Source organism: Pteropus vampyrus, unplaced genomic scaffold (assembly GCF_000151845.1).
Source record: "Pteropus vampyrus isolate Shadow unplaced genomic scaffold, Pvam_2.0 Scaffold42, whole genome shotgun sequence".
In the NCBI taxonomy this organism is placed as follows: domain Eukaryota; kingdom Metazoa; phylum Chordata; class Mammalia; order Chiroptera; family Pteropodidae; genus Pteropus; species Pteropus vampyrus.
In genome coordinates, this window is record NW_011888823.1 from 7275529 (window position 1) to 7287902 (window position 12374).

Below are 12374 nucleotides of genomic sequence, written 5' to 3' on the forward strand. Positions count from 1 at the left end.
ACCAATGCCATCCAATAAATTTATTTTAAAACTATGAAATACCATAAGAATTTATAATATACTTAATTACATCTAGAATGTGCTTATGATTAACTCGTATAAGGATATATATTAAATCCTTTATAATTTCATAAATGACTCTCTATATCCTCCTTCCACACCATCAGGTCAAGATTTTAATAATACTATTTGTGCATAAACCAAAGATTTTTTAAAATAGAGCTTTACTGAGATATAATTTATATACCATTAAATTTACCCAATTAAAGGATAAAAAATATTCTATTATATGGATATGCCACATCTTATTTGTATTCTCATCAGTTGATGAACATTTAGATTATTTCCACTTTTTGGCTGTCAGGAATAAGGCTGCTATAAACATTTGTACACAGGCTTTTGTGTGGATTTTTTTTTTTTTTTTAGTATAAACATAAAAGTGGAATTTCTGGGTCCTATAGTAACTCTATATTTAAAATTCTGAGGAAGTATCAAACTGTTTTTCCAAAATGGCTGTATCATTTTTCAATCCATTTAAGCCCAGAGAGACCCATTTCTGACTTTTGACCTCTAGAACTGTAAGATAATAAATATGTGTTGTTTTAAGTTGTTGTGTTGTGGTAATTTGTTACAGCAGCAATAAAAAACTAATAAGAGGCTTAAAATGCATGAAGCAAAAAGTGACAGAATTAATAAAAGAAACAGACAATTCAACAGTAACATGGGAATTTCAATACTCCACTTTTAATAATGGATAGAATAGCTAGGCAGAAGACTAACAAAGAAATGTAAGACTTAATATCATAAGCCAAGCCGAGTTAACGAACATCTATAGATGACTCCATCCAGCAAAAGCAGAATACACATCTTTCTTGTGTGCGTGTGTGTGTGTGTGTATGTGTGTGCATGTGTATTATATATAGAGAGAACCTTTTTTAGGATAATACATTAGCACATTTAAACAGCCTCAGTAAATTAAAAGAAGTAAATCATACAAAATATATTCTTTAACTATAATGAAATTAAAATAGAAAATGACAGAAAAAAATTGGAGAAATTCACAAATATGTGAAAATCGTACAAAATCGTAAATACTCCTAAATAGCCAATGGGTCAAAAAAGAAATTTTATAAGGAAAACCAGAAAATACTTTTATATGAGTGAAAACAAAAATCACAACATACCAAAATTTATGGAATGCTTCGTATCATTGCTTAGAAGGAAATTTATAGCTATTAACAAATGGTAGATTAAAAAAGAATAAAGATTTGAAATGATAACCTAATTTTTTACATTAAGAAAGCAGAAAAAGCGAAAACTAAATCCAGAGCAAGAAGAGGAAATACATAATAAATATTAGAGTAGAAATAAATTAAATAGTGAATTTAAAAAAATATAAAGTCAACAGTAGAAGATGGTTCTTTAAAAAGAGCAACAAAATTGACAAATCTTTTGTTAGACCGATTGAGAAAAAAAAGGGAGAAGACTCAAATTATTAAAATTAAAAATGAAAGAAGGAACATCACTACCCAATTTACAGAACTAAACAAGGACTATAAAGGAAAACTATGAACAATGTGGAAATAAATAAGGCAAAAAATATGACAAATTAGATAATGTATATTAAATGGACAAATTCCTCAAATTGAATTAGTAATCAAAACTTTTCCACAACGAAAAGTCTAGGATCTGATGACTTCTCCAATAAAGTCTGCCAAATTTTTATTAAAGAATTAACAATAATTCTTCACGAAGTCTTCCTAAAAATATAAGAGGAGGGAACATTTCCCATCTCACCCTGTGAGGCCAGTATTGCTGATTCCCAAATCAGACAAAGACATTACAAGAAAATTACAGACCTATATGTCTTATGAATATAGATGCAAACATCCTCAACAAAATACTAGCAAACTGTATTCACTAACAGATTAAAGGAGTTACATACCATGACCAACTAGCATTTATGCCAGAAATGCAAAGTAGCTTCAACATACAAAAATCAGTGTAAACACCATATTGATAGAAGAAAGAATGAAAACTACATGATCATTTTACTAGTTGCAGAAACAGCATTTAAAAATGTCCAACACCTTCCATGAGAAACATACTCAACAAATAGGGGATAGAGGGAACTTCTGAATCTGAGAAAGGCATCTACAAAGAACTCACAGCTAACAGCATACTTAATGGGGAAAGATTGAACATTTTACTCCTAAGATCAGAACTAAGACAAGATGTCTATTCTTGCTATATCTATTCAACATTGTTCTAAAGGTTTTAATCAAATAATTATTTTTAAAAAATTCATAAAGAGAAGAAAAATCATCTTTGCTGATAACATGATCTTGTATATAAAAACTCTTAAGAAATCTACTAAAATATTAAAATTAATAAGTGAGGTAGTATATTGATACATTAATATAAAACTATATTTCCATAGCCTAGAGTTAAACAATCTGAAAATTAAATTAAAAAATAAGTTCATTTACAATAGCATTAAAAATAATAGATACTTAAGAGTAAATTTAACAATAGTATAGCAAGACTTACGTATTAGTTTTGTTTTGTTTTTTTGTTGTTTTTTTGTTTGTTTGTTTGCTGCTGTAACAAATTACCACAAACTTCCTGGGATAAAATAAAATAAATTTATTATTTTCCAATTCTGGATGTCAGAACTCTGAAATAAATCTCACTGGACAGAAGTCAAAATGTCAAAAGAGCTGGTTCCTTTTGGTGTCTCTAGGGGAGAATCCCTTTCTCACATCACATCACTTTTATTCTGGCTCTTCTGCCTTCTTATTCCACATTTAAAGGAGCCATGGGATTATATTGGGCTTATCTGGATAATCCAGGAAAATCTTATTTTAAAGTCAGCTGATTAGAATCTTAAACATTAGCAATTTTAATTCTACCTTGTTATATAAGATAACATATTTACAAGTTCTGTACATTGTCCTGCTTCTATTCATGTTTTCTATTTTTTATCATTGTTGAAAATCTAACATTTTAAAAGATATAATGTGGAAACTCTGGGAATCTGATTTTCTCCTCTCTAGAGTTTCTTCTTCAAACAGCTGTGGTTTGTTGCTGTTTTTTGTTGTTGTTGTTTGTTTGTTAACTAACTTTCCTGAAGTTTTTCAATAGAGTCTGTGTTCTTTGTTGTGTGTGGCCACAGAAGTCTGCTTGTTTAGCTTAGTGGTCAACTAAAGGTAGGACAAGTATCAAGTGAAGCCTTGAACCAATACATCTTTGGTGGCTCCGTGTGCATGTTGGGGCACTTCTTCAACACTTTGAAAATTCACAATTCTGCTTCACTGTTTATTTTCTACTTGCACAAGTCCTCAGTGTCAGCCAGAGGTGAGAGATTAGACCCTTCTCAACTCTTTCTTGAATAGTCACACAGCCCTCCCAATGTATATTTCCTCTGATAGTCATAGAAATTTGACAAGCCCCCTATGGATATTTAACTCTCCAAGTTTTCTGTTTAAGAGTTTTGGTCAACATCTTATTTGCTCAACTACCATTGCTGCCTCAGACAATTGCAATTTTAAACATTTGCTTTTAATCGTATGCTAGAAATGGGCTGGCAAATAATTTATTTTGACAGAGTAAGCCCTAACTCATATCAAATAAAAACAAGCACTGCAAATGGGGATTTCTGTGGGGCTTCCAGAAAGGTCAAATAGACACATTTCTCTGATAATGGGATCTCCAAACTCGTTCTGCCTCTCTACTTGCTGATACTCATTTTCACAGCTACCATGATTATGAGGCTGTCAGTTTTCAAGATTATGGCAGAGCTGGGGAGAGCGGGCTAGATATGAGACAGGTTAATGTGAAGAACCTCACTGTTCTTACTCAGATTCAGCATTTTTTTCTTGAATAAATGCTTTTTGGACTAGTGCAGACTATTGGTTAAGTTCTAGAGTTTTGAAAATGTTGATTTGGGAAATTTTGGCTTGTGTTGTCTCTGCTTTTCTAGAGGAGATTTTTGAAAGTTCTGACAGTAGCATTATTCACAGTGGCCAGGACATGGAAGCAATTGAAGTGCCCTACAATAGACAAGTGGATAAAGAAGCCATGGTACATATATACAATGGAATGTTACTCAACTATAAGAAGAGATGAAATACTGCCATTTGCAACAACATGGATGGACCTTGAGATAATCATGCTAAGTGAAATAAGCCAGACAGAAGTAGACCACCACATGATATCACTTATATGTGGGATATAAACCTAGAAGCAACAAACAGGACAAACAAACAGAGATTCATGGACACAGACAATAGACTAATGGCTACCAGAGGGTGGAGGGGAGAGAGGGGGTAGGTAGGGTAAAAGAGGTCAAATATGTGGTGACAGAAAGAAATCTAACTGTGGGCAGTGAACACACAATGCAATATATATGCCTTACTATTGAATTATACACTTGAAACTTACTGGATTTCATTAACCAATGTTATCATAATAAAAAAAAAACATAAAAAATAAATAAAATAAAATAAAAATAGAAGGAAAAAGAAGCCTTTCAGTAAAGAAAATTAAAAAAAAAAAAGAAGAAGAAGAAAAGAAAGTTCTGATTCTACCATTCTGGAAGTGCTTATGATGGATTTTGATTGAAATTAATTCTCATTATAATTATATTCAGAGAGAATTTCATACTTTAAAGTTTTTATGCCAAATGAAAGACTAATATGAAGTTCTGGGTTCCTTTGATAAAGTGTTCTCAGTAGTAACGAGTTGTGTGTATGTATGTGTATATTTGTGAGTATACCCCTATAATCACATGTCACCTACTAGGAGTATGAGAGAAAGTGGCCACATTCATGGTCTAGCATTTTCAATTCTGTTCATTTTAATTAAAGAAATATTTACTGATTTCCTATAATGTTTCAATTGATCTGCTGCGTCCCCAAAATACAAAGATGAGTAAGACACAGACAATTCCTTTACTGTACTTATAGTATTCCTTGAAAAAAATTTTTTTTTCTTTCTAGAAAGAGGGAGACAGGCCAATAAACCTGGAGACAATATTGGTTTCAGAGAAAACCAGATCTAGGCTAGAATTTGCCAAACCATAACAAGAATGCTAATCTTAGCAAATGTTTAAGACAATGACTGCTAATGTTTTACATAGATTTTCTCATGTTTACATAGATTTACACAGATTTTTTCATGAAAACCTCATGAAGTATGTTATCCTCATTTTCAAATGAATGAGCAACTGAGGCTCTCAGAGTTTACATAAAATGACAGAGCCAGTGCTCTGTCATATCCACACTTGAAAAGAAGTCTGACTTTAGAAGGTCTTCTTATGTACAACCAGCTCCCACCAGTTGCCTGAGGAAAGACTGCCCATAGGCAGTTTCTCCAAGTTTTCACTGAGCTGTGAGACTATGGAAAATATTTTCTTAATACTTTTCTCTATGGTGATCACATATTACTTTTAGAATTAAATAAAAAAAATATATTTAAAGAAGTATGCTGTTATTTTCAATGCTTACCCCTTCACATAAAAATGACAAACTATGTTAAGAACAGTAGCATAACATATACTCCTTCAAAAAATAGAAACTAGAATATTATTCTTTAACAGGTATATCTAAAAATTATCTTGGTAACAAAATGTACTGAGGTTTCTGGATTATAAAAGCATCTATCTCTGAATCTCAGGAAGTATCACAACCTTAGGGAAAAGTTACATCAATCTCCTTATTATGCTTTGAAATCTGAACTCTTGGCTTTATGTTTATAGCAAATAAAAAAGGTTATCGATGCTTCTGTTCTTTTAAAAAACTAAATGATATACTTACCGAGAAGCTTTCATACTATGTATGGTTTTAGGTAGTATATAAATACCCGTATAGGTAGCTTGTACATGGAAGAGAGATTTTGGAGAGGCCCATTTATTTATAATTCATAAATCAGCTTATAAGGGTAGAAGTTATGTTTAATAGGATGCTGTCAGCTCTATTTCTGCCTCAGGCAGTGAACTCAGAAAAAAATTCAACACTATGAAATTGTTTAAACCACTAATCCCAACTGCTTTCATTTTATGGAGATGTTTGGGAAGATACATGCTGTTTCACATAATAAGCTGTAGTCACACAAAAGAAAATGCAACCCAAGCGTCAGAGAAATGTACATTGTATTTACAGTCAAAACTATGTTACTGTCATTGAACAGTACCTTGGTACAGGTAAAAAACAAATAATATATTATTAAGTTAATATAATGTGAATTTTATTGATCTATTCATATTAACCTGGAGATTGATATGCAACTCTGTGTATCAGTTGCCCAAAGCTAGTTTAAATGGACCAACAATAATAAAAAAAAATCTGTGGATATAGGAGGTCAAACATTACATGCTAAGTGAAATTAATCAGACAGAAAAGGACAAGAATCATATAATTTCGCTCACATGTGAGATAAAATAGAAAGCAATAAATGAACAAGCAAAACAAAAAACAAACAAAATCTCATTGACACGCCAACAGTATGGTCGTCACCAGAGGGGAAGGAGAGTAGGGAGAGGCTGATGATGGCAAAGGGGGTCAAATATATGGTGATGGAAGGAAACTACACTTTGGGTGATAAACACACAATGCAATATAAAAATGATGTGTTATAGTAGAAGTTACGGTTCATGTATATAATGGAATATAACTCAACCACTAAAAAAATGAAATCCTGCCATTCACAATGACATGGATGGACCTAGAGGTTATTGTGCTGAGTGAAATAAGTCAGACAGAGAAAGATAGATACCATATGATTTCACTTGTGCGCAGAATCTAAGGAACAAAAAGAACAAACTAATCGAAAACTGTCTCACAAATATAGTGGGCAATGTGATGATGGCCAGAGGGGAGGGGGGTTGGGGGCTAGGAGAAAGGGATGAAAGGTTAAAGAAATATAAATTAGTAGTAGATAGATGGTCACAGGATGGGTAGTACGACATAGGGAATGCAGTTAGCATAATGTAATGGCTAGGTGGAGAGCCAGAGGAGAGAAAGAGCAATCAGGGGGACGTTTTATAAACTGTATAAATGTCTAACTAATGTACTGTATACTTGAAACTAATAATACAATAAAATTTTAAAAAATTTATATAATCTTTAATCAATGTCATCTCAATAAATTTAATTTTAAAAAATACTATTTTAATAAGTATGTGTTTTGGTGTTTCTGGCCCCAATTTTTTTTCTTTCTAAAACATAATCTAACCCCCCTCAAAAAAGATACATATATATGCAAAATTCTTTCACTCTCCTGTAAAAGCAGAATACAAAGAGTGAATTGATATACTTTTTAAAGAAACACATATGTTTTTAAATGCTAAGAACAGATGGATCACATATGTCTTTTCACATTAATTATATTTGTTTTTTAGTTTATAGCTGTTTCTATGTCTAACTTGCTAAGAACTTGAGGCATGATCTTACCAATTAATGTATCATGGATAGTAGTCCTCTAATGGAGGTTGGTCTAACCACACAGCCTTTGGGTGATTGACTCTTTTGTAATAAAAGTTTTTAAACACCTTCAGTATGTATAGTCTGTACAATATGTACATAATGTTTATAGTTAAATGTTTTCTGCATATATTTTCTTTTATAAGTTATGTGAGAAAATCTCAGTGTTTAAAATATTTTAATAAAATTATAATTATCATTAACAAAAAGAAAAAATGTGGCTGATGTTTATTGAGAATAAACGCCAACTGGAAAAGTAACTAGACTCTCACAGATCTGCGAGAGCTTAGACAAACGAGCTTTGCTCCTTTTTTGATTTTAGGTATTCTAGGTATTTTTGCCCATTTGGGTTTATGCTCCCCACTTTGCCCTGTTACCTGTAAGCATGCATTTCTATTCTGACCCACCTAACTCCATGGCATTCAGATTCTACATTTACCTGCCAATCTTCCAAAATCCATTCTTCTTGTCAATTTCAAACCATGGGGCTTAACAATATTTGCAAATATATGTTTTAAGTATAGATGAGAGATTTTCATCCAGCCTTCTTAAAGTAACTTTCAATATCTATTTATTAATATAATTTATAATCTGATATCCTCATAATTGGATAACTTATGTATCCCATGCTTTTCAAGTATAAATTTTACTTGGTAATTGTATATTGCTTTTAAATATATAAAATTAATTCCATTTTCTACATTCTTTTTAAAAGTTTTGCACCTATAATTGTAAAATGGGCCTATTGTTGTAATGAGGGTACTACATTTGTTTGGTTTAGAATTATGTTTATGCTATATTTGTAAAACCAGTAATAAAATTTTCTTATTATTTTCCTTTTCCTCAAAAAATTCAGGAAACCTAAAAATTAATTGATTTATTTTTTTAAATAAAGTTTTTAAAACTCAGTCATACAACTGCTCAAGAAGCGAGCCTGAGGTAGAAGTTCCATAATTTAGTTTTTTCCACTATTATTAATCTATTCTGGATTTTTGTTTCACCTTGATTTAGTATCGACAATGTTCATTTTTATAGGAATCTATTATTTGGTAAAAAAATTCCAAACATATATAATTTTTTATTCTCTGTATATGTGGCTTTAACTTCTTCTAAATTGCTAAGGTTTCTATTTATACTTCTTATTTTTATTCCCCCAGCAGTTTTTTTTTGTAGGTATCTATTTTCAGTTTCTTGTTTTATCATTTTCTCCATCTCAAAAAAATAGCTTTAGATTACTATGTATATTTACTCTTTTAATTCTAATTTGTTAATTCTTACTTTTTATGTATTTATTCTTTTGCTTTTATGTACTTTATTGATCAGTTGTACTTTTTAATTTCAATTCATAATTCAATTATTTTCTTTTGATTAATAATATATTTAAAGCTATGATTTTTCACTCTGAATACAGCTTTGGTTGTATATCATAAGTTTGATAAGTATTGTGGTTCTGATTGTTTATGAATATAGTAATAGAATTTACAGTTCCTCTTTGACCCAATGTTCATTTACTAACTTTTTAATAATTCAGGTTTTATTATATTTTAGTTATCGACTTGTTATAATTTTATTATGCAACTTGCTTAAAAATTATGGTTTATGTGATTGTTATTCTGGAGAATTCATTTATGCTAAATTTTTGGTGTAAGATTGATATAGTTTTAAAACTCTAATAATGAATGATTTCAATGAATCAATATTCTCTCTTCATAAAGTACAAAGTCCATTATATACTCTTACTATTTTATTAATTCCTCTAATCCATTTTAATTTTTTTAATTGACAGATTAAAAACTAAGAGAGATATTTTAAGTCTTTGACTCTGATGACTATGATTTTATCAGAATCTTCAAGTGTTTCTAAGATCTTTTATTCTATATATTTCAACATCATATTATCTGAATCCTCAAGTGGTAGTTATCCTCTCAGTTTATTTTTTACCTGTCATTCCTCCTTTGCCTGATATTAATATTGCTAGGCCTGCTGTATTTATTATTTATGTACTGATGATGTCTGGTACAGCAAGGAAAATAGAACAACAAAGGTATATAACTGTCATATTAAGTAGGATTGACACCCCCCTCCCCTAAAAACTCTGGGTTATGTCATTGTGGCAGAAGAGACAGTGGCTCAAATGTCATAGTAACAAGAATACATCCAATTGGAAGTTACAGAAAACACTCAACTTGAAGCAATTGCAATTAAAAATAAAATAAAATGAACAGGTTTATTTTTCTATGTGAAGAGCATAGGAAACAGGCAGGTGTCAGTGTATGGTAGCTCTACCCTGGCCCCTTCCAAGGGAACAGAATCAAGTTGATCGCAAAGATGGCTCTAAGGAAGACTATGATTGTGTTCATTAACTAAAGATCCAACTACATACTAAAGTATTGTATTTGAATCAAATATATATATATATATATTTTTTTTTGATTTTTTAATTATCGATGTATACAAAGAGGTAGGAAAAAATATTACCTTCAAAAAATAAACTACTTTTTACTGACTAAATTATCTAAGTCAAAATAAGAATCAGATGTCACAAATTTGTTTCAGAAAGCATATATTTTAACAACTTTTAAGACATAAACATTATATTTGCATATAATATCCATACCATATGTATTATATTACATTTATATGGTCTTCAGCGTTGATCTGCGCACATTAAATATTATTCAATGAGGTCTGATTTATAAACTCAGAACTGATCTCTACCCTAAATAAAAAAGGGCTTTTTTGTTGTTTCTGACAATTATTTATTCTTTTTTATGAATTCTACAAAAAGAACATTTGGATTACTGTATATTTACTATATATATTTGCTATTTATATATATATATTCACTATTAAATATCTCTCACTTCAAAACACTTATATTTTTCCCCATTATTTTTATCACATGCACTAGAAGGAAGCCAACAGTGTAGCTGCATTTTACTACAATTCTGCCAAAGAAAGTAATAAATGTAAATTCATAGTACGAGTGAATAATGATGTATTTCATCTCATTTTAATTTCAGTAATTGAGTGGGAAAACAGGAAGATCTATTAAAAGGACTCTGTGCTGGTCAAGCACTAATGAGACAATCTCTGAGTCACTGGCTGTCATAGTAACAGAGCATTATGGAAATCAGATTAGTATTCCCAACAGCTACTAAGTGATAGGCTACCCTTCTAATTGTATTGTCTCTGCTTGCGAGATGAGCTTTATGGTCCTAAGACGTGAGAGGTGGCGTGGCAATGGTTATTTGTATACCAAATATGGAATGCACTGCATATTTATAAATTAAATTCAAACATCTAATACTAAATATAAACTATACTTTGAGAGAATTTTCAAATTTTTAAATTAAAAAAAAATTAGTTTACTCTTTTCATTAACTAACAGATTTCTGAAAAACTTAGTTTATTTGTATTTCAATCTAATTTATTGACATGCCAAGATAAAAATGTTTCTTTTTTTAAAAAAAGAACCTTGTGAAAACATGAAAATAAACCAAAAAAAGACTCCTCCTAAGAATAAAATTTCCAAATGGAATGGTTTAGAAATTGCACTATAACTGTGAGTCTCCAAGAGTAATAACATCACAGAGTGTTAGAAAGAGTCAGATGCAAGAGTGTTTACAAATGTTAAATTGTAATGATGAATAAGAGAAGAAGGCTACCGGGATTGGGGGCAGGAGTTGACCACAAGCAACTGTGGGTAGAGCCTTCTGCCACCAGACATAATGTATCTGTGTGTTTAACAACATCTTTATTTCTGTCCCTAGGCCTTTGGGGTACAAAAATTAATGAATTCTGAAAATTACAGAGCTCAAAGCTTTCCATTCTATTTTGTTCTCTTTAATATTTTGAGTGTCATTGAATTTTTAAAGAAATTGATCACTGCCTTCTGATCCTTAATGGCAGATAATTCTAAAAGAAAAACCTTCAAGATTAACAAGCAGAGTAAACATTATCATGCATTATTGACTAGAAATCCACATGCATTGTCAGAGCTTGTGAGTACAAGAAGCATTAATAACGCTTGTTCCAGGAAGCTTATTACTCTTGTTAAATGCATCATCATGTTAGACTAAGTTTTATGGGTACCAAATATCAAAAGAAATCAATCTAAATTCAATATAATAAAAGCCAAAGGAGCATTTATCTACACTTTTTAAAATTCAGTGCAGGGTGTGGGGTTACAGAGAGAAGTGTCATCAAAACCAGTAAAATACAAAGTTTCATTTATAAAAGGTAAGTTCTAGAGATCTATTGTATAGCATACAAACTATAGTTAATGATGTTATATTGTATGCTTAGAAATTTGCTATGAATGTTATGTTAAATGTTTTACTGATGATTATGATGATAAATAAAGTGGGTGGCAGGAAACTTTTGGACCTGACAGAAACGTTTATAGCACAGACTATGGTGATGATTTCAAGGATGTATATCAATCTGTAAACTCGTCAAATTGTATATATTAAATATGTACAAAAAATAAAAATAAAAAAAATTGTAATTTCAAAACTTTAAAATAAAAATTGAAAAAATACAAAAAATATAAATATAAATATATACAGTATGATTTTTGTCTGTTATTCGTAGTTCAATGAGAAAAAGAAAGCCAGGAGAGTGCATGCCCTGGAAAGATTAAGCTGGTTCAGGGAGTTCTGAGCACTGACCTGGGATGGAAGCAGCAGTTGGAAAGCCAGTCGGTGTGGCCGAACCCTGTGAGAAGCACGTTGCCCTTGGGGAGCCCCACCACCTTCCAGAGGTGGTCCTCGCCACAGGAGACTAGGATGTCTTTGTGGGGGTGCACGACGATGCTGCACAGGGAGAGAGGAGAGAGAGTTAATGCGGAGATAACAGTGAATAGTTTCACATTGTGAATAAATGAAATGT

At 31.2% G+C, this 12374-nt stretch overlaps 1 protein-coding gene across 1 annotated transcript in view; it reads right to left on the bottom strand.

Annotated features, from left to right (window-relative positions):
* Window positions 1–12374, bottom strand: part of SPAG16 (sperm associated antigen 16) — a 755650-nt gene that overhangs the window by 388162 nt on the left and 355114 nt on the right. Inside the window, exon 11 of the mRNA XM_011358649.2 lies at window positions 12155–12298. Coding sequence (XP_011356951.1) covers window positions 12155–12298 — 144 coding nt within the window. The remainder of the gene's footprint in view (window positions 1–12154; window positions 12299–12374) is intronic.